The sequence below is a fragment of the Pongo pygmaeus genome, chromosome 7 (assembly GCF_028885625.2).
Source record: "Pongo pygmaeus isolate AG05252 chromosome 7, NHGRI_mPonPyg2-v2.0_pri, whole genome shotgun sequence".
Taxonomy (NCBI): domain Eukaryota; kingdom Metazoa; phylum Chordata; class Mammalia; order Primates; family Hominidae; genus Pongo; species Pongo pygmaeus.
In genome coordinates this window covers 120,383,923-120,407,929 of record NC_072380.2, presented here as the reverse complement: position 1 = coordinate 120,407,929, position 24,007 = coordinate 120,383,923, and the positions used below count along the sequence as shown (strand labels likewise).

Genomic DNA, 24,007 nt, shown 5'->3' with positions numbered 1-24,007 from the left:
AAGCCAAACCAAGACAGACACCCCACCATGGTGCTAAAGAACCAGTCGGGAGAAGGAAGAAGGTGTTGGCAGACCCTAGGATACTCACCAACCCAGACACCCCAAAATGGTGCTACAGACAGACTCCCTTTAATATGGCTACAGTTATGGGATGTCTCCAATAATTTTTAAATCTCCAGATTTTTTGGCTTTATATTTAAGGATATTTGCAATTTGTTAGTCATAATCCTAAAAATATAATTCTGTACTATAAGATAAACACACATTTATGTAGAAGTAAACTGTCTTCTCACCAATATGCCTAGATGTGTTCTACGGCAAAGTATATTTTGGATACACATGCACATATGAAGACACAAAAACATACACATCTCAGGGAAATTGTGCATAGTCTCCATAATTTTTCAGGTGGCCTACTTCATTGCACTGAAACTATCAGTGACCCCAAATTTAAGATTCAATGAAAGGTCATTAAAACAGCTGCAGCTGTCTTTCAAAGAAAGATATATGTTAGAACCAATTTGGCTATTAGTAAAACATTTAGATGATGCACCCTGGGCATTGTATTACTGGAATTTAATTTTTTTTCTACAGGAAGATTAGGAAAACACATAAAGGCACCTAAAATACGCTTACATATTGATCTTCTTTACAATTTATTACCCACAAATTTTGTCTGTTTTGTATTAGAATCAAACTGATTGGAAGGAATTTCCAGAAGTGTCTTAATTCATTAATTCCTTCTGATTTCTAAGCTACTGTAATGAAAATAGGTAACTAATTTTTGAAAATTCTAAAGGAGGAAGCTTTTTATACATCTGTTCTCAATAACTCAGTGTCTAGCTTTTCTAATACATAAAGACATTATTATAACTACATTATAGCTTTGTAGTTGCAATTCTGTTTTTGATTAGTGACATAGTAAACAGTAGAAAACACTTCTATTTTTATAATAGAAATGTTAAAAGGTAATTTTTTTTTTTTTTACCTATTCTGTGAGCATTGACATCTTCTTAAATTTCTTGACAATGCATTCTCTGTAGTCTTCTCAAAGTACCTATGATTATTTTGATTTTTTGGAACTCTTATTTGGATCTGCTGCCTTAAATCGTCAAAAGCCAAATAGAATGCAGTATTTGAGCACAGTAAATATTCAGCGGCCATCTTATGTTTACTGTTCCTGTTCACTGTTACTGGCATAGACTTCAACTCAAAGGCACTCACCAATTTAGCTCAAGTTTCAGTACAGGTCCTTGAGCCTGCCCTGCTAAGATCATGGGAAGTTTGTTTTGTATTCATCATAAGTTACTAATACTCTTTATATGTCACTCTCCAGGTAATGTCTTTTGCTAAAATTATGGTAGTTTGGACTGTGAATCTCTTCTTGGATACCTCTGATTCACTGGTGATTCATTTTAAATAATTTTCATTACATTTAAAATTTCTAAATGCTATTTTTAAACTGTTGGTTTCTCATGCTTTAACGCCTGAGTTAAGTAAAACTGACAAGAACATACTGATAGAAGCATGACAATAAGCAATACTTGGAAAACTTATTACAGATACTTGTTGCATTTATATGTGTGTGTATATGTGTAGTAGCTTCCTTTGATTTTAGTTTATATTGTATGTTTAACAGTCTCTATACTTTTTCTGGAGAGTAGAATGCCATTTTCAGTTGAGGAGACACGAACTCATTTTATTAAATATGAGGCTGTTTGTAAAAGATAATTAATTATGTTCTCCTGTTTTAATATTTGGTAGTTATAGACAAAGATATTTAGTATCAAGATAATCCAGCAAGGCTGTAGATTTCTTACAACCTTGGAAATGTGCTGTCTCTAATAATTGTGAGGTATGCCAAACATGTTAGAGTTCCTTCTCAAATGTTTTTCCCCTAATTGAAATCCATTGCCTCTACTTGGGTAGTTGACAAAGATTCTAAAGTGACCAAAATATTTGTCTGGTCTTGTGGATAGAGACTATTTTGGCAAGTGTTTGTTACTTTCTTTGTCCTGTAAGAATAACAAAATATACCATTGGTTATCCTTGTCTTGTATCAAACCAATAATGGCCCCAGCCTTCATTTTATGAATTTAAAGATTCAGCCACTTAAAGGAATGACCAGTTCATGGGGTTTGCAGGAGTTTATGACAGAATGGAAGAGAGTAACATTGGCCATTTCCTTCCTCTCCTCCCACTCAGGATTATACTTATGTAAGTCTTATAATGGACAAGAGGGTAAGCTTTGGGACCAGACTACATGAGTTCAAATCCCAATTCTAGTACTTACTGCCTGTGGCATCTTAGGTTTACTTTACCTCTCTGATCCTCAGATTCTTCTGAAAATTTGGGATATCCTTCACCTTAAATATTTATCCCAATTACCTTTCTTTGATTATATGAATGTTAAATTATCACATGTACCATGAAAATATGTGCAGCTCTTATGTATCAGTAAGAAAACTTTACAAAATAAAGAAAGGAATAAAGTATTTCATAGGGATATTTTTAATATGAAATGAGTTATGCTCAGCACTTGGTACTTGGCACACTACTTACACTTATTTGATTTTAATAATTTGGAAGAAACTCAGCAACTTTCTAAAAGAAAAGAAAAACTTTCTTGCCTTTTTTTCTGTAATCCAGCAAGTATCTTGATACCACTGGTATTTGTGTCACCTGGACTGAGAGGTACTTTTCTCATCTTTTTAGTTTTTGAAGTGCCAACTCTGCATCCCCTAGTTAGGCAGAAGCCCCAAACTTGATTATCAATTTGATTTTTTTTTTTCAACTGCAATATTCTTGGTCTCTTTAGAATTTTTGCAAATGAACTAGACAGCCTTTCAAAAAGAACCTGTTCATGAATAGAGATATTCTGTAGAGTAACTCCAGTTTCTGGAATATGTCCACAGGAGAGATGAATCTGCTATAGCACAAGTGACCTGCTCCACCTTGGCCAGAACATAAAGATAAGGGCCCTACCCCTGGGTCTGTACCCATGGGTGTGCCTCCCCACACTGGAAGCTTAATTTCTGCTTGCTTGCTTCTTGGGGGATTGCCTACAAATAGATCCCAGGGAAGGGAGTCCAGGCAGAAAGAGGTTTGCACACCCTTTCAGCAGTACTTTATGCTCTAGAATTGGATGCAGTTAACTTCGCACTAAGTCATCTGTGAAGCTTAAAAAATATTCTGGGCTTTCAGGAGTTAGTGCATGTCTAGGGAATCTTTTTTAAGTTCCCTGGAGGATTGTTTTACCTCTGGCCTGTGAACTGGCTTTTGGAACCACAGGTTTAAACTTTTTCCGACTCAGCTGAAAAATAAGCATCCTGTATTTTTTGTTTTTTTCCTTGAGTTTTGCCATAGGCACACTGTTGATACTGAGTTGGAGCTGCTAAATGTGTTGCTTGACTCTGGGAAACTGAGGCTTTGAATATCTTAAACCCAGGGAATAACTGGTTCGAGAAACATGGGTTGTAGGCCAGGCCCATCAGGGATCTAATGGGACCCAAGGGAACCCTGATATTGTGTGGGATTGAGCAGGGAGGCTGATGCCCTTCTCCAGCCTAGTATTTACTTATTAGTTTGTTTGTTCAGCAGACATTTAAATGATTACAAGATCAAAGGCATTTTGCTGGGCATAAGGGATCCAAAGACTATAGTGGAAAGAGTACAGGTTTTAGAATCTGCCAGATGTTGGTTTGAATCACTGCTGAGCTATGTGATTTTATGCTATTTACTTAACTTCTCGAAACCTATTTCCTCATCGGCAAAATAGAAATAATGCTTGCTTTGCGAGTTGCTGTAAGGATTAGAAATAATACAAGTAGGGCACCTTATATAGCACTATCGTTTATTTAGTGTTTGTGTGCCAGGTATAATATGTGAAATTTTAGACATATTCTCTTTCACTCCTTATACAGATGCTGAAGAAGGCATCATTGCTACTACCATTTTAGAATTGAGAAGACTAAGGTTTAGAAAAAGTGTTCTAGTCCAAGACCTCTAGTTTCTAAGTGGCATAACTCTGCTGAATCTAGGGCTGTCTGACTCCCCAGACTCATGTTCTTAACCTTGTATTCTAGATGCCTGCCAAGGCTAGTATCATGTTGTACCCCACTACTTCTCCAGGTTAGGCCTGGGAGTGATCCATCCAAGAGCTGTTCAGACATCCGTGGCTCTGTGGCGACTAAGGCATGTTGAATTCCTCTCTAGAGAATATGCAATTGAGACAAAAGAGGACTGAGGCTATTATAAGAGGGAGGTAAGCCAAAAAGTCACAGGGTTTATCAGGGATAGAGTGTAGCCTACATAGACCATGTACAAAGCTGAAGTTGAGGCCAGAAGCCGTGGGGGAGCCTGGGAAGAACAGGAGAGTTCATTTTACAGTAGATGACAAAGTATGGCTTTGGTTCCTGACCACTTTCAGTGTTTAGATGTAGCCCTTATATCTTTGTTCCAACTCTCAGTTGACATGAGCGTAATTGAATATCTGTAACTTGATTTTTGGAAAGACTCTAACCAGGATGCTATGGCACATTACATTGTAGCTATTTTTAATTATGTTTAAAAATTTTTAAAAAATAGAAATGGGATCTCCCTATGTTGTCCAGGCTGGTCTTGAACTCCTGGCCTCAAGTGATCCTCTCACCTCAGCCTCCCAAACTGCTGGGATTACAGGTATGAGCCACCACGCCCAACCTATTTTTAATTATTTACAAGCTAGTAGCCGTGATATACAGCCAAACAAAATTGCAATAGAAGGTGGTAAATATTACAATGAGGGAGGTTCAAAGTGCTGCAGGGCACAGAGTGGGGAATGTATTTATGATTCTTTGTGGAGCATACATCCCCTCATGTTATCTTGTGTTAACTGTGTTCATGGAAGACCTGCCACTTAACTGAGCTGTTGGCTTGGACCAATAACCTATACCCTTTTCTTTAAGAGACAGGGTATTGCTTTGTCACCCAGGCTGGAGTATGGTGGCATGATCATAGCTCACTGCAGCCTCAAAATCCTGGACTCAAGCAATCCTCCCGCCTTAGGCTCCTGAGTAGCTGGGACTACAGGTGTGTACCATGCCCAGTCTCATTATCTTATATAGCTGCCACGTATAAACCATTACTTTCTTTTCACTTGTGTGTCAAGTTCCATAGAAATTGTGTTGAATCCAAATTAAATAAATGCTTGCCATATGACGATGGTCTTAAATGTCATTTCTTGGGCTACTACTTTTTGTTTTTCATTGAGTTAATGGTTATTGATTTAAGACCAAGAGGAAGGTATTACATCTTCTTGTTCTAATGGAATTATCTTAAAAGGTACCTTCCCTTATAGTATGAAGTCAGCTATGGAGGAACTTAATTCTTTTCTGGTTATCCCATACCTCGTAATCAAATGAAAATAGCTGAATCATTTTCTCTGCAAACCTGATGGTTTTTCTGACTTAATTTAGGAGTGCCAAATGAGCTTGATATTTATCTGCATTTATTTTGAGTAAATTTAGGGCAGGCACCTGTACAACATCCTGGCAGCACAGTTTGAGTACTTACCTTTTCCCCCAAAACATTCAATTAAATGAAAATGGATGTAAAGCACTTATAGGGCCTGGTACAAAGTAGGAATGTTCACCATCTCACCTTACTTAGGAAACTTTATAGCCTGCATCTTGCTAAAATGTAAGAAAAAGAATAAGCAATGAATCAATGCAGTATAAATTTACAGAAAATCTAAGTCAGAGAGAAGTTGTTATTTATGCAGAATTTACCAGTTCATACAGGGTTTCAGAGTTAGAATGAGGTCAATGACTTTTTTTGTGGAACTCAGTCAGGGTAATATTGTCTTCGGTGCTTCTTTGCCTTTCTTGCAAAATGACTCAATAACTTGAAAAATGACTCTCTATCCTTATCTATTGACCTTTAAAGCTGGGAAAGTGGCCAGGCACGGTGGTTCATGCCTGTAATCCCAGCACTTCGGGAGGCCGAGGCAGGAGGATCACGAGATCAGGAGTTTGAGACCAGCCTGACCAACATGGTGAAAACCTGTCTCTACTAAAAATACAAAAAGTAGCCAGGCATGGTGGCATGTGCCTGTGATCCCAGCTACTCAGGAGGCTGAGGCAGGAGAATCGCTTGAAGCCAGGAAGTGGAGGTTGCAGTGAACCAAGATCATGCCACTGCACTCCAGCCTGGGTGACAGAGCGAGACTCCGTCTCAAAAACAAACAAACAAAACACAACTGGGAAAGTATAGGAGAGAATAGCTGAACTAGGCTCAGAGCACAGGTTTCCCCTTCTAATTAGCTGTAGAAGCATGGGTAGGGGTCACTCTAGATCTTCTGTGCTTCAGTTGCTTCATATCTAAACCACCTTGCAGAAGTGGATTACAGCAGGGCCTAGCAAATGCCTAGTATATTTGCTGTCTTTCCACCCTCACCAGTGCAGCCAACTCATTGTGGTGCTGGAAGGCCAACTTGTCAGGAATCACCACCAAACAGCTTTTACCCTTGATGTCAAATCTATGTGACCTTCTGCACCAGAAGATAGTGAAGATCATTTGCAGTTTTACATCTCTATTCTTATAAATAAGGAATCCAAGATAAGAACCTGTTCTTTGCAGGTAGTTTAACTTTCCCATAAGAAAGTGACAACAAGAATTTGTGAATAATGCTTTTTCTCTAAATCGGTATTTAAATAGCAGATTTTCCTTCTTAATTTTCTTTTCTTCTCTCATTAGCTCAAATATCTTTTTAACAGCAGTGCAATTATATTTTTACCTTGTGCAGTACTTGGGTCTTGTTCATCTTTAGTCCACTAAAGAGATTACCTATGGTTAGAAAGAAGTAAAAAGCCTCCAATGGGGGTTCAACAAAAAGTATTTAAGAAATTAGAGCCCCAAAGTTGCCCTGTACATTGTTTTAAAAAACCATCTCTTAACCAGTACTCTTACTGTAAAAGTGAATTATTGCCCCCTTGTGGTAGAATTGTGCATTTATTTTTTCACACAAATAGTAGAGTCGTATTTTACTGTTTCTACTACTCTGAAAACTTTGTCCTTTACAGTTAACCTAAAGTATTTATGAAAATAATTTTAGATAGTTTAAAAACTATCTCTTCTTGTTTGTGCTTACCTATGTGAAACACCACAGAATCCGGTCCTCAAACCGTTTTGTGTTTCTCTTTGACGGACTACGGATTTAAGAAACAAGCCCAAATCTCATTCAGATTACCTTGTTGTAGTCCTTATTGCTTCAAGAAAGCTGAAAGAGGTTATGGAATATTCTTACTGCCCCTTTAAAAGCCATGTTATACACTCGAAGAACAGATTTTCTTCAGAGCTGTAAAATGAGGAATTTCTGAGAATTTTTGAAATACCATGTGCAGGAAACTGTAGTGGTAATACGGTTCATTTATAAAGGTTCAGGTGATCTTCTTCAGGGTTAGCTTTTCTTCCATTTCCATCGTTTTGAACATGAAATAAAATTTTAAAACCAAATAGGACTTCCTGTCAACAAAACAGGTAACAGATCTGACTCCTAATAAAATATCTTCTATGAGAAAAATTGAAGTCTTAAGCCATTTCATACTATTTTAGATAAAAAATATGGTACATTTTTACAGATGAAAGAATAGTAACAGTCAGAGGCTTCCCATTTAAATTGGCTGAAATAGCTTTTACAAATTAGTGTAAACCTGTGCAGGTAGAGTAAGTAGTCTGAATCCTGACATTCTGAATGATTGTCACATTTGTATGTTGAGAGAAGTAAATTTTGTCCGTTATTTATTTTGGACAGTTGTCACTCTCTATCAATAGTCTTGCAAGAAGAACAACTCTTGTAAGTTATCTCTAGATCGTATGTAGATTTTAAAAGTACATGCTCTTTATGAAGATGAAATGACTAAGTGACCATTTGAAAAACCTTCTAAGTTACTACTTGACATTCAAATAAATTCTCCTTAGCAGGTGGCTTGTTATTATTTTCAACACTTTAACGTTTATTGCTTTGTCTCTAGATTATTTTTTCTTAAAGAAAATGATAGCAAACCATTATTGAAGGATTAGATGTTGCCAGTCCTTTCAAAACACAGCTATCTGTAAAATCTTTTTAGTGAAAAGAAGAGGTGCATTTCTAGAAAACCAAATGATTGTTACTGAAAATGCCTTAAAAGGAAATGACAACACTTTGTGCTGTCAGTAAAGAGCCACAATTGATTCATTTCCTTTACTCTTTCCACCTTACCCTCACTTCTGACTCCACAGCCGATGTAAATAAGTAACTCTTATTTTATTTACATTTTACATTATGTAAATAAGTAAAATAAAAATAATTAAAATATGCCCATTTACATTATGTAAATAAGTAAAATGTAAATTTATTTTTAATAAATTTTTAAATTTACATTTTAATACATATATAACACATACACATTTTACTTATTTATAATATGTATTGTACATTTTACTTATATAACTCATACTTGAAAATTGCAAAGAGTAGATTTAAAATATTCTCACAAGAAAAAAGCATATTAGGTGATGGATGTGTTAATTCACTTGATTATTAGCTTGATTAACCATATCACATTATATACATACATCACAATATCATGTTATACACTACAATTTTTATTTGTCAACTAAAATAAATGTGTTATTCTGAACTATATGGACAGTAGAAAGATTTTTACCTTAGGCTACATAGGACATTGTGTGGTAGATCCAGTCCTGCTCATCATATTTGCCCACTTGAACTGCTTTCTAGAGGGAAAAAAGCTTCAAGAACTAACAAACCTCCATTCTTAATGTCTGAAGTGTTTAGGCCAATAGTTTTTAAGCTTTTATATTTCAGATCTAATTACAAGTGATGACTCTGCAAAAGAATCTGCTTACTATCATTTCCATCACAGTAGGAATGCTTTTGTATTACAGGCTTTTTCTTAGATCCATTTATGATAAGTTTTAGTGATATCCAACAGTAGTATTCCTGGATATAAAGTTAATTGCTATTACTTAAAATATAAAATACTTGCATTCATAGTTGAAAACACACTTTATTCCCTCAGTAATCACAAAAAGAAGAGGTCACGAAAAGTGTAGTCAGGACATTTAAGTACGTTACAATTTTTTCAGTATTAAAGATCCCCATGCATAAATCTTTGTCCAAGTTTAGATTATGTTCTGAGGGATAGAGTCCTAGATCTGAGTCAAAAGTTAAGAATATTTTTAATACTTTTCTACACATTGGCAGATGGCTTTTCAGAAAGGCTGTATCAATTTTATATTCTCAATGCATGCTGTTGCCTGTCTCATGACATTCTTACAAGTGTTAGGTATTTTTACTTTTAAGGATCTTTGTAGTGGCATCTCATCTTATTTGGAAGTTTTAATTGTGAGATTTGATTATTTAAATATATTTATTAGCTATTTTTATTTCCTTTATGAATTGTTTAGTTCTCGTCTATTTTTAAATGAACTTTTTAAAATATTTTAGAAAGCAGTTGGTGTTTTCTAGACAATCACTAATCTTAAATAAATCTCTCTTGCTACTCGTTCTTGGGCAAAATCAAGTTGCCCATATGGAAAAAAGAATAAATGGTCCAGTACTACTCATCATTTACAACTCAGTCCTTCTGATTTTTAGATGTGAAAGGAGCATTTCATGTTCTGCTTCCAGAGTGTTCTCTGAAATATGACAATATCTGCCAGGTTGGTGGTTACACAGGCTTCTTGTCCCTAAGTTTTAGTGGCTTTGAAGAATGACTGAATCTCTCTGAGGTGATTTCGAAATCTCCATGATGAATTTTATAATGCAGAGAAGCCCAGGTTTCAAGTTAGAGCATTACAAACTGAAAAATCAGTAAAACTCAGTCCTAGTTTTGTCCCAGTTGTGGCTACAACAGTAAATTCCAGTTAATTACATTTGTCATAATTGTGGCTTGCTTTCCACAGCTTGTGTTTATATATATATGTAGGTACGTGCATGTATTATGTATACATACATATATATATAGAGAGAAGCTTTTATCTTTTTTATAGTCAAAGATACTGAAATTTTTCTTTAGTTTTGTTCCACTAAAAGCCTTTCTTAAAACACATAGCATTATGGAAACTCTAGACAGCCTCTGTGCCTTACTCTGAGGGATGTACAAGAAACATTTATCCAGTGATGGAAAGATTCTTACCTATACCCAGTGAGAGGAGAGAGCATTTGAAGACCTTTGACTTTGAGAGTTTATGAAAGAATGAAATCACCGTCTGACTGGCAGTGGAGCTGGCATTTGCACAGCTTCATGTAATTCGTGAGTCTGCCTATATCTTGGTTCAAAATAATCTACCCTATTTCTGATTCTAATAGCAGCAATTCACAGCTGGATGGTAGCAGTATTTCCATAAGGAATTGTTCATATTTCTCTGCAGAAGAGTTGATAGGTTATGCTCTTGGACCATTTCCACATGTGAGCAAGTCAATGTAATTACATTAGTTAGAATGTGGCTTTGATAGTATCTTTCTAATTTTGTTCATTTTGAGGATAATCTTGTCTTGCCAGTGATATTCTACACATCTTCCTTTCATCCTAGGGCCACAACTTTTTCACAGTGTCTCATAACTTTCTAGTGAATGATGACTGTAGTATTTTCATTCTATAAACATAGAGACTAAGAGTCAGGCATATGCCTTACCAGACATCTCAGTTACAAGACTGTGCCTAGCCTACCAGGTTTTCTTCTTCCCAGAAATAGCCTTTCTCTAAACCACATTGCCTTGCCTTCCTTAAAAACGGTAATAATTGGAACCAGTCATCTCCTTGCATCTGCATAACAGTGCTGAAAAGATCTGCCCCGTAGACCTGATTCTACCTGATTTTGAAGAGATTCCCTTAGTGGTGATGTGTCGAGGCCACTGCATTCTCAAGACACTAGGGATAAAGATATGCAAAATTTGTCATTAGGATTGGATATGTTGGATGTTGACAATCCCCTCGTGAAACTCAAACTTTTTTTTTTTTTTTTCTAATGATCCTGGGCAGTATCTATTCCGTCTTTTCTTGTGAACTAAAAAGTAAAGTGAAATTCATGACTTGAATTATGCATTGGGTGACTGCCATCATATTTGCCTTTAAATACTTCCCATATAGCATATATGTGCTTGGGAATGTGCAGCAATTGAAGTCTAGAAGTCATTCTCCAAGTCTAATCCTGCATCTACAGAGGTAAAGAAATTAAGCAGAAACAAAAATTAGCAAGTTTGTATGTCTGTTATAACTTATTTTCAAATATATAGATAAAAACAAGGATTTTTTTGTTAGCTTTAATCTTACCGATTTCTTTTCTCATGTTTGAAAATCTTAGAACGTGAAAAAAGCATATGCATGAAAGACCCTTTCTGTATGTTATGTTGTATTTTAGTATTCTTTTACTACTTTGAGCTGGGCTTGAAGTCAGAACAACGTAGTATGGACCACAAAATATTTTCAGTTAATTTAGGCCCGTCTGTGGTCAAATCTTGGCTAACCATCTTCATTCCTCGGTATTTGCAATATATCTTATGTGAGAAATGGGACTGGCCAAAAGCAAAACCAACCAACCAAACAATAGCAAAGAGGTGTCATTCAAGAGAGACTTCTGAGGAAAATCTTTAGGGTTGTAATTAGGGCCCCCAAACATTGCTTGTTGGAATTGGTACCATATAGCTTATTGCCAACAGAGTAATTGTACAAGTTAAAAAATTATTTTACATAAATAAGCTTTCAGAAGCATTGCTGAATTTTTGGCCAGGATTACCAACTGTTTTATGCAAGTGTTGAGTAACTTCCCTATTACACAATATCATATCAGCCAGTAAACCCAAAACCATTTAATATTGACAATTACTTCAGAATAATATATTGGGTACATGACACGAAATTGACCATCTTAAAATGAGCTTTTCCCGTCATTTTGCATGGATTTGCTGTTAGCGAAAGTAGTACATATTTAACTCGCAACTACATAATTTACACGAAGCTTTCTTGTGAATGTGAAAAGCTTTCTTTAACATATATTCTTTAACATATATTCAGTATATTTTTATTCTGGCAGAACACATTTTTAAAATCTAGTAAAATAAGCCTTATTTTTCCATTCACTTAATTTCAGTTTGCTTTTTAAAAGAAACTACAGGCTTTATATCAATTAAGCATAAACCAAATGAATTTAAAGTGTAGTCAGTAATGATTTTTTAAACTAAGGATTTTGTTGTTTAGAGAAAATACAGAACAAAAACTTCTTCATAACACTTTATAATTGAAGCTTTTAAAATATACTATATTTTATATTAAGTATTTCATTTTTCTGCCTTTGGTGTGTCTCATCATTAGAGATAATGTTACTAAATAGTTGTAACTTTACAGCTGCTTTGATTAATGATGGCTTGAACTAAGGTTTCATTGGGTAGGATTAACTACGTTTCAAGATGGCAAAATGCCATTATAACATTAATGCCAGAATTTAATGAGAACCAGAAGTTAGCTTTGAGGACCTTTATAATTTAATATGGGGGCATGATCATGTTCTCATTGTTTTAATGCAATGTCCTATTAAACATAAGTTATTCTTTTAAATCTTTCTTCTTGTGATAAAAAGATGTAAAAACATTTGCTCAGCAAATGTTTATTGACTATCGACTAAGTGCCAGTCACTGTGCTAGGGTCTTGAAAAGTAAGCCTGTTTTCCATCCTTAAAACAGATCCTTTCTGATCAGAAAGAACAGAAATAAGAATAAGAAACAGCTACCTTATTTAGAAATCTCATGGCCTTCCTTAACCTTGTATGACTCTGGTTTCCTAATTCATGTATCTCCCTAGACTCTGGTCTGTTTCCTTTTCATTTTTGACATCAGCCTCCTTCTCCATAGGCTAGATTGAAAAATTGGCCAGCTATATGCCTGGAATGAAAGGGTCTGGGTTATGTAATTTTACAGGTATGGGAAGGATGAAGAGCACAAAACTGAACGTCCTGTTCCCTACTCATAGTACTGATTACTGTGCTGTCAAATAGCTACACCTTACAGGAAGAGAAAAGTTAAGCTTTATAGAAGTACAAGATAAAATTTGAAGTAGGGAAAGTAAGAGAGGAAGAACAGCCAACAGGATTCTTTCTTGTTCATTGAGACAAAAGTCTTCCTGTACTGAAGGTGTGTAGGGGTGACTTACTTTCTGTAAAATGCAGGAGACCTTTAAAGCCCTTTTCTGTTCTAAAAATCCTCTGATTTCTGTGTGTTTAGAACTCAAAGAGCATGATGGACCTAAGACAGATGTCTCATGTTCTTTATTCTTTTTTCTCAAAATCTTACGTATACATACTTAGAAAGGTTGAGACCTTATAAAGTAAGACTATAAAACTATAACCACAGATGGAGGAAGTAAAATACAGCAGAGGCAAAGAAAAAAACAGCATTTAAAAAATTCCTGATGGAGGAAAACCTCAACTAGTTAGCTTGTAGCCTGGGCTTCCTAGTGGCTAAGGCAAAGAAGAGAAATAGGATAACTTGGTATGATCGTCTGGTAGATAGACACATACCACCAGTTCATCAGAACAAATAAGCATTCTTCTTGCTCTCCATTAATAGCAACAACTTGTCCAGGGGATTTGGATAAGAAGCTATAAGGTATGTAATGAATGATGTCCTCATGAATTTTTATAGAAAATAAAGGATTGCACATATGTCATTTTATACATTGGTATTTGGAATATGGAGGAAATAATGTTAAAAGCAAGACTCTTTTTCCCCCATGGGGAAGGGAGAGAGGAGTTTGAAACTTCTGGTATGTTTGCTATAGATAGTTGCTTATTTTCTTTTGACCCACTGACATGTGGAGCAGTAGTAAGATGTAAAGATGTGTAGTAAAGGGTAGCATTGTTAGAAGTAGGAGGGAATAAATGGAATTTTTGTGGCAGGATGATATTTGAAAGACGGATCAGGCCACTGGGAGGTTTTTCAATATGCCAGTTCCCTGTAACAGGAAGATCAGTCTCTGTTTTAGACAGCATATCCAATTTAGTAAATTATTATTATTCTGTCAAAATTAATGTGAACAATTTTCTCTTTGAGGCTTTTTCCATAGGTGATGTTTTCCAGATGGGCTTTGTGCAAAACTCCCAATGTTTTTGTTTTCTTTCCTAGAGCCATTTCTGACATCTCTCCCCTTCTTTCCTTCATTGTAGGGAAGAGAACACCAAAGGCGAAGGAGAAGAGGAACAAGAAAAAGAAAAGGAAGCTGACAGAAAGGGCCCAGGAGCAACACAGCGTCTTCCTAGCTACAGACAGAGCTAACCAATAAAGCAAGAGATCCGGTAGATTTTTAGGGGTTTTTGTTTTTGCAAATGTGCACAAAGCTACTCTCCACTCCTGCACACTGGTGTGCAGCCTTTGTGCTGCTCTGCCCAGTATCTGTTCCCAGTAACATGGTGAAAGGAAGCACCACCAGCGTGGCCCCTGTGTTATTTATGCTTTGATTTGAATCTGGAGACTGTGAAGGCAGGAGTAAGTGCACAGCCCGTGACTTGGCTCAGTGTGTGCTGAGAGAATCCGTCCCCGGCATCATGGATACGCTAGAGGTGTGAGACTGCAGACCACCGCTGGAGGACGGACTTGTGCCTATTTATGTGAAAGAAAGAAGATGCTTGGCAGGCAATGCGCTATTCACTCGTGACCTTTATTTCTCACATTGTGCATTTTCAAGGATATGTTTATGTGGATATCTGCTTAGTGTTACCACATGGTATTCTCAGCATGTTACCTTCACACTGTTGTGCGATGAAACTGCTTTTAGCTGAGGATACGCTCTGGAAATTCCTGCTCAGTTTCACAGTAGCCCTAATATGTACATATACTGCAGGAGCTACATATCAAGCTCTTATTTACTGTATATTTATGCTTTCTTGTGGGTAACAAGTCATACCTGATTAATATGATGTCACTTTGTTTCTAGTGGTTCCTAACCCATTGTCTGATAAATGACTTTTCTAGTTTGGGGAATTGACACATGTTTTGTTGCCTCTTGAAACTTTTTTTTTTCCCTCATTGTGGGCTTATTTCTCATTGTAAGGGTAGGATAAACTAGTTTTTGTATATAGAGTCAAATGACCAGTGTCAAAGAGTTTGCATACTGGGTAGACCTTCTCCACTCCACATGTCCCACACATAGACAAAGCAGCAGGCGGCATCTGGCAATCAGAAGCCCAAACTGCCTTTGAGTCTAAGATGTGATGACTTTGATGAAACACAGCTGAAAACATGAGGGACTATATCCAGTAACTTGTAGCCAGTTTCACAGGCCAGCTACAGAATTGTCCAAACATTATTTCTGACTGCAATTTTTTTTCCCCAAATTTAAAGCAATCCCTGGCCTTCAATGACAAGGCACCTACCACTGTTCTTGGGTCACTGAAGAAGCTACTACCATGAGCCTGTGCATAGAATTTTAGGAGATAAAAGGATGAATTTCTGTGACTGCCGGTCAGATCTTAACAGGTCTCTGTTGAGCCAGACTCTGTTTCAGATCCAAGATGGAGAGGAACGCTATGGAAACTTCCCAGGTGACTTTCAGAGCAGTTGTTTCAAACATATCATTGTCCTTAGGGGAACCAGTTTTTAGAAAGTTGTGAATTGGCTTTTTCACAAAGCATTATTATCTTCCTGGCTGATCCAGGAGAAAATTAGAACAGAAAAATAATGGTTGTGGATTTTGAAACAAAGCAAGGTAAAGCCTTTTTTTTTTTTTTCACCTTGCATTGGCAAAACTACCTCTTCAGTGTTTTTGTTTAACTTTTGATTCAAAAGCATCTTACCGATAAGGATAAATATGTACATCATTATGAAACTATTGCTATGAGATAATAAGCCACATATGAATGTTGTATACAACTTTAGGGTTTGCATTTTAATCCTGAAGTGTTACCTCCTTTCATGTCTATTTACACTATTTTCCCATTTACTAAGTGGGGAGGGGGTCTCCTTATATAGTGCTTCATCGTTAATAAGTCAATGCCTGTTGTTCCTGGGATGTTCTTTTTTGTGCATTAAAAACTTCAAAATTATTTTTTGTGGAGATTTCTTTTTTAGAGAGACATTTAGAAATAACTCAGTACTTTGTTCTACCCCTAAAATAACAGCCCTTTAAAAAAGACAGACAAATCTTTAAAAACCTATATTGGTAACTACATTTAGAACACTAACTCGTTTATAGATAAACTAGATAACTATAAACTAGAGTCCAAGTGCCCGAGTTCTAATCCAGACTGAGAGTGGCCTGTGAAAATTACTTAATCCCTCCACTCTCAGTTTCCTTATCTGTGAAATGGGGATCACATTATCATCTGCTTCTAGGGGCTGTGTTTTAAGGACCAAATGAAAATATATACAGGGAAATATATACAGGGTTGTACTTTAAGGATATAATTAGGTAAAATGTGTAAAGTATGGTCAGCACGGCATTCTATATACTAAGTACTATATAAGTTGGTCACCTATTACATCTTTCATTGGATATTTAGATTCTTTTAAAAATATTGATTTCTCCTTATTAACAGAACATTTATGAAAAGTATCAATCTATTGCTTGGTGCCTGGGCATTATTTGCTAAAACATTTACATCTGCTTGATTTCTGAGTCGAGTCTCCCTGATATAAGCAGCATACACACACAGATACACACAAAACTGAATTCATTCCTCTATCAATAAGGGTGCAATCAAGGAAATAAACTAGTCGGGGTGTTTCAAATGGGGAATTTAACACCAGGAATTGGTTATACAGGTGATAAAGGAGACACGAAGCCAAAATATGTTGCCAAGATGACCCAGAGATTAGCAACAGCAGGAGGCACTATTTTACCCCTAATGCAAGAGGGATTACAAGAAGAGGTGGAGTTTCCAAAATCTAGAAGCCACTGGTGCCCAGCTAGACTTAGAACCATAGCTGAGGCTAGAGCTATAACCACAGAAGGAGCTGGAACTGAGGACAGAAAGCTTGTTTGGTAGGAGCTGAAATATTGGAGATGATCTGGTTGCTGTGAGAAATGTTGCTTGAGGCAAATTCATAGAGGAGGAAATACCCTGGCTTCTCCCTATCTATCTCCCAACCTCCAGTCTTCCACCAGTGCCCACTATTGCCCAAAGCTACCCAGAAGCCAGTAGGCAAGAGAGTCTGGGTAACACAGTTTTCTGTGGTTCAGAAGAGCCTGAGGGAAGGGCAGTGGGTAGATCTAAGAGCAACCAAATGATCCGCATAATCACTGATACCTGCCTTCAACTGTTCCCCTTCCTGCTTTTCCTATTGGACAGTCAATTCTTTACTTAGTTGATTAAAGGCTCTTTTATTCGTCATTTACTTCCTTTGTCCCCTACATCTAGTCAGTTACTAATATCTAATGAGTTTACCTTGGAAATATCTCTTGATTTTCTCCCTACCCCTTTACTTTCTTTGCCCAAGGCTGGTCCCCTTTGTCTCTCTTTCTGGACTGTTCCACTCTTCCTAGACATCATTCTTGCCCCTGGCTTCACTCACTCCAATTATTCCTTTGTATTTCTACCACTTATTTTTCTATTAACAATTTTTTACTGCTTTTTAAAAAAATACTTTCCCATTCCATATAGATTAAAATTTTACAATTCTTCAGTGCCCTTTTAATGTCGTCTTCACCCATGTATCTTACAGAGATCAACAAAAGACTGAATGGGGTGGAAGACTGTGGTAAAATCTTCAAGGGTTCCTTGATGGTAAACTTGGACATGCTCACTGTATTAGTTGATACCCCTTGAATCACAAAGACAGAAATGCAAGGGCAGACATGGCTTTAAAAGTAGATGATATTAGCATGTGTTGGTTTCTGATAAAAAAAAAAGTAGGTGATAAACATTAAATCTTGAAATCACCAATTCTTGTTTTACTTCTTATTAAAACAAAATAGATCTTTATTTTAGGCCCAAACCTCAAGTGAAATATTTATTAGACATTTAAAAAGCAAATATTTTTTCTACATACAGTTTCTCTTTCTAGGTTCATTTACATGGGTAGCACCACTACCTTCTAGCATTCTCTTGACTGAGAGGTTGAAGAAGCTGAAAAATGTGTGATGAATAAAGATTTTGATGGATTTCCATATTCATCTCTGATGAATCATTACAGCAAACTGCCATGTGCCGTTTTCTGCTGCTCTAGCAGACATTGTTACTCACTCTACCTCTGAGCAAGGCATGTAGATTCAGAATCCTTCCCAACAAAAGTGTTCCAAGAAGACATTACCAATAGATTGGAATTGACAGGGGAGTTACAACTTTTTGCTTTCCGGGTTCAACTTAATGCCCTAGAGAGTGACTTTACCCAGACACTCTCTTTGGAGCACTCCATGACGTATTTTTCAAAACTTTCCGCTAATACCCTTACAGGCAGAGAAGAACAAATTCATAACTCTGGAATTATAACCTGAAGCAGCCTCACTTTAATCCTGATTTTAAAATAATTCATGCAAATATTGCATTCTACTCAATAAAATGGCTATTTTTAAATGCAAAATTATTCCCCTATCCTTTGACATTCCCTCTGAAAACCTTGGAGCAAAATCACATTTCAGGAAGATGTTCCATGTTTATTCAGTCCTAGGTTTTACATACTCCTTGGCAAGTAGTTCCTTGTCCCTGGAAAAATGCATATCTTCATTTAAGAAGCTGAACGGTAGTTCTTTGGTCGTGTTCACAAATGGCTTTACCAACTAACTCCTCCTTGGGTTTTATGACCTCAGGCTCCCCAGGTGCGCATTCAACTTTGATTCTTTTTCTACTGGCTTCCTTTCTCCTCCTTTGTACTTTAGTTATGATTCAGCCACAAGCTGCCTTCCCTCTGTCTGTTTTTGAGAAAAGAGGTAGCAATCTTTTTCTGTAAAGGGCCAGAGAGTAAATATTTTAGGCTTTGTGGACCACACTATCTCAGTGGCAGCTACTCAGCTGTTATAGCAGAAAAGCAGCCATATTCAGTATGTAAATGAATGGGCATGACTATGTTGCAATACAACTTTATCTAAACTTAAATGTGAATTTCATAGTTCTCACGTGTCATAATATATTCTTTTGTGTTGCGGGAAGTCAGGGACCCTGAATGGAGGGACTGGCTGAAGCCATGGAAGAAGAACATAAATTGTGAAGATTTCATGGACATTTATTAGTTCCCCAAATTAATACATTTATAATTTCTTATGCCTGTCTTTACTGCAATCTCTGAACATAAATTGTGAAGATTTCATGGACACTTATCACTTCCCCAATCAATACTCTTGTGATTTCCTATGCCTGTCTTTACTTTAATCTCTTAATCCCATCATCTTCGTAAGCTGAGGATGTATGTCATCTCAGGACCCTGTGATGATTGCATTAACTGCACAAATTGTTTGTAGAGCATGTGTGTTTGAACAATATGAAATCTGGGCACCTTAAGAACAGGATAACAGCGATTTCCAGGGAACAAGGGAGATAACCTTAAAGTCTGGCTGCCTGTGGGCCGGGCAGGACAGAGCCATATTTCTCTGATCACCAAAAATGGGTAAGAGAAATATCGCTGAATTCTTTCCCTAGTAAGGAATATTAATAATTAACAGCCCTGGGAAAAGAATGCATTCCCAGGGCGGGGCCTCTAAAATGGCTGCCCTGGGAGTGTCTGCCTTATGCAGATGCAGATAGGGATGAAACACACCCTAGTCTCCTGCATCGCCCCCAGGCTTGCTAGGATTAGGAAATTCCAGCCTGGCGAATTCTAGTCAGACCGGTTCTCGGCTCTTGAACCCTGTTAAGATGTTTATCAATGACAATGTGTGCACAGTGGGACATGGAAGTTTATTAGTGATTCTAGTTTCACCCTGAACTTGTGATCTTGCCCTGCCTCCATTTGCCTTGTAATATTTTATTACCTTGTGAAGCACGTGATCTCTGTGACCCACTATTCATACACTCCCTCCCCTTTGAAAATTGCTAATAAAAACTTGCTGGTTTTACGGCTCAGGGGGCATCACAGAACCTGCTGACATGTGAGGTCTCCCCCAGATATCTAGCTTTAAAATTTCTCTCTTTTGTACTCTTTCCCTTTATTTCTCAGACCGGCCGACACTTAGGGCAATAGAAAAGAACCTTTGTGAAATAACATTGAATTATCGGGGGTGGTTTCCCCTGATACTTTTGACTCTTAGCAACCACTTAAAAAGTGTAAAATTGTTAGCTCATCAGCCATGCAAAAATAGGTGGCCAGCCTGGATTTGGTCCACAGACTGGATTTGTTGACCCCTGGTATACAAGATAACTTGGTGGCTCATGAAATGTCTTTGCAAACTGTGAAAGCCTATCTCTAACTCTGTCTCAGCTACATACACCTGCTTCTGGTAGGAGCCCAATAACTGTGTTGAATGCAGATGCCATTTTAACTACCCTGTGTATGGAAATAAATTCTAACTTTATAATGCCACTCGAAGTCTCTAGTTCTTATTTTGATTCTTCCTGGCCATAGGATATTATATTTGTTTTGAGCCCAAACCTTAAGTGAAATGTTAAAAATGTAAAAAGTGAATTTTTTTTTCTGTGTAAGTTCTCTCCTAACTTTTTCATTGATATAAGTAGTACCACTGCCTTTTAGTGTACCCTACACCCCTGCATTCCAATAAGAGAATAGCTTCTATCTCTTTTTCATCAAGACCACTCCATCCTTTCTGTAATATGTGTCAGTGGTGCAGTCTTCCCTTGCTCTCGTAGCCGAATTTACATGAATTAAGGTTATGGACTCACACACAGCCAAGAAAACTCTTTTAAAAAATAAGTATTTGAATGCCCTTTCTGGCTTCCTTACTTGCTCTGGAATCCATAATTCCTTACCTGTCTCTCCCATTATCTTATCTTTTCCTTATTGGAGTCTGGCCCCCATTTTATGCCTATCCTATGAAAATTGATTACGCACTGAATGCCTTTTAAGAGTAAAACCTTGTAGACAATGGTAGTAGTACCCCCATTCTCTAGCTTGTTCATTTCATCTGCTAAGTAATTTTTAGGCCAATGTTTTGTGTCATCTTGAGCCCTTCTACTACAGAGACAGTAGAATAAGTGATGTGATAATGGAGGAAGCATCAAGGAAGGCATCTCTGGGGAAGTGTGATTTTGCATGAAGTCTGAATAATGAACGTATAAAAGTCTAAGAACAGTCCAGACACTGGAAACCACCTGTGTGAAGGTCCCGAAGTGCAAACAGGGTCAGCAAGATCAAAGTACAGGCAAAAAGGAGGAGTTGCTAGAGTATAGTTAGGAGGAGAATGGAACCAACATGAGGTCAGAAGTAATCAAAACCAAGGTCATGAAGGGCCATGAAAGCTGTAGTGAAAACTTGGATTTGATCTATGGGCTTGGAGAAGTATGGGAGGATTTTAAGCAGGGGAACAATGTGCTGATTTCCATGCTGTGTTTACTTTGGCTGCTGTGTGGAAAGTGGATTTTCAGAGTGAAGGCAGAAAGACAAGTTGGCAGTTTATTGCAATAATCAGGTAAGAATTAGTGTGACATGAGCTGGTAGATGGTGGTAAAGAAGGAAAGAAGTGGTTGGATTCAGGATATAGTTTGGCAGAAGAGCCCATGAGACTTGCTGATGAGCTAGATGTGGGGTAAAGAAAGACAAGGGACCAAAGAAGTTTCCTAGGCTTCTTGTCCTGAGCAACAGGGTATACAGGGGACACAGGGAAGACAGGATAATAAATAAATCCATTTTTCACATGCTAAGTTTGAGGTGCCTATTGGATATCTATGTGGAGATATCAAGAAGGCAGCTGGATATAAATCTGGAGTTTAGGGAAAAGATCAGGGATACAGATACGACTTTGGGATATAGCAGTGTGTAGATAGCACTTAGAACCATGGAAGTTTATGGAATGACCCAGAGAGAGAATATTCAAGGGAGAGACTTAGGGACATTCAAAGCTGAGACATCAGCCAGCAAATGAGGCACTAGTAAAGAAATTGAAGAAGTGTCTAGAGAGGAAAACCAGGAGCCAGGAGTCACTAAGAGTGACTAAGAGCTGGGACTCAAGGCATACATAGTTGCCTTCCCCTTTATTTTACAATGAAAATATCAGCAAATGTGAAAGACAATTAGAAAAAAATTATAATGACTTCAGGTTTTGGTCTTCTCAAATTCATTTCCTCATTGTACACTGCAGGAGTGAAACTTAACAATAGTTTATAATCTCCATGAAAACGTTTTGAGGTAGAAAGAAAATAATTCAATGTTCAAAAACTTTAGAAATGGCTCTTTGTATAAATGTGTTAATGATACTTAATTTAAGGTTACCATATCACCTACCAATGTCATCTACATTTATGATGAAATAATTGTCTAATGATCCTACTAATTTTTTTCTTTCAAATTTAATAAAATATATCAAGTGAACAACAAAACAAGCATTTTGCGAATTATAGGTCCTTGGGTTTGTAATTTTCAACACAAGGACTTTTTTAAACTTGTAATTACTGAGATACTTTGGTAGCAGCTCTCTGATGTGAGGGCATACATGTCTGAACAGTTAGGTATTGTACACACATGCAATCATGGTATTTAACTGGAAAGCAAGATCGTGGTAAAGTATCTTTCTCACTGCTAGCTGTTTAAAATAGGAAAACTAAAGCTTTAAGTACTTCCATTTCATTTTTAAATTAAATAAACATGTTCCTAATCTTTTTCCCCATCACACATACTTCACCTGAGTTCCCTCTCGCCTATGTATACTATCTGGGAAAACTAAATATGGCAGAGACTTCTTGTACTTGTTTACATTCACTTCTCTCCTCTCTGACCACGGAGCAACATCTCATTTCTCAATCCCTTTGCAATTAGATGGGTCTTTGTGACCGATTTTAACCAATGGGATTTGATGGGAAACCATGTGTGCCACTTCAGGGCTGGGACACTTAAGAGCAGGGACATGATCTACATGATTTCTTTTCTCCTTTGGCTGTGACCACAAAGACAGAACCACAGGGTGAAAGCAGCTTGGATCTCTAAGTTACTAAGAAAAATGTTGTCTTGAATGGCTGCCCAAGCCAAATAGAACTCTGAGCAAAAAAACAAATGCTTATCATTTTAAGCCACTGAAATTCTGGAGTAATTAGTTACCTTTGTAACTAATAACCCAATACAGGGCTTTGCATTCTCTGTATTACAGTTTTTCCATTTGCTTTTTCTTGGGATCAAGAAACTATATGACTTATTAGTTGAAATCTTATCAGTAGATATAGAAAAGCAGAAGAATCAAAGGATATTTCACCAGATAATCAATGTGCATAAAAGAATTTGAACAAGGACATTTATTTTTAATGAAGTATCTAATTTTGATGAAAGACACAAATATTCTGCTAACGGTGATATAATAATCTGTTGTCAAACTTCTTTAAAGATTCATATATCATTAGATGACCAAGGGAACACATGATTTCTGTTTTTTCCATGTGCCTATTCTATGCAACAGGTGTAGGCAACCTACAAAATTGTATTAGTGATGGCTGATAATTATTCTATTAATGAGGCTTATCTTCGTATTCTCTCAAATCATATCACCACCTTCCCTCCCTACAAAACATAGCCTCATCCAAATTCCATCTATCATGGACCGATTTGTCTTCTTCACCCTCCAAAACCCATTGTTGAAGCCCTAACTCCCAGTGCAATTGTATTTGGAGATAGGACCTTTAAGGAAATGATTAAGGCTAAAGTAGGTCGTAAGGATGGGGTCCTTTTCCAATAAGACTGTTGTTCTTATGAGAACAGGAAGAGACACCATGAGCATGGGTGCATGGAGAAAAGGCCTTGTGAGGACACAGTGAGTAGATGGTCATTCACAATCAGGGAGAGATGTCTCAGGAGAAGCTAAACCTGCTGACAACTTGATCTTACAGCATTCAGAATTATGAGAAATAAATTTCTGTTGTTTACACCACCCAATCTGTGGTCTTC

The 24,007-nt window shown here is 37.0% G+C and overlaps 1 protein-coding gene across 4 annotated transcripts in view; it reads left to right on the top strand.

Annotated features, from left to right (window-relative positions):
• RSPO2 (R-spondin 2) overlaps positions 1-20,617 on the top strand; it is a 203,075-nt gene extending 182,458 nt beyond the window's left edge. For all 4 annotated transcript variants that reach the window (XM_063669023.1, XM_054499449.2, XM_063669022.1 and 1 more), the window contains exon 6: positions 14,203-20,617. In XM_063669023.1, the coding sequence (XP_063525093.1) occupies positions 14,203-14,318 (116 nt within the window). In that variant the 3' untranslated portion in view covers positions 14,319-20,617. The remainder of the gene's footprint in view (positions 1-14,202) is intronic.
• The last annotated feature ends 3,390 nt before the right edge of the window (positions 20,618-24,007 follow it).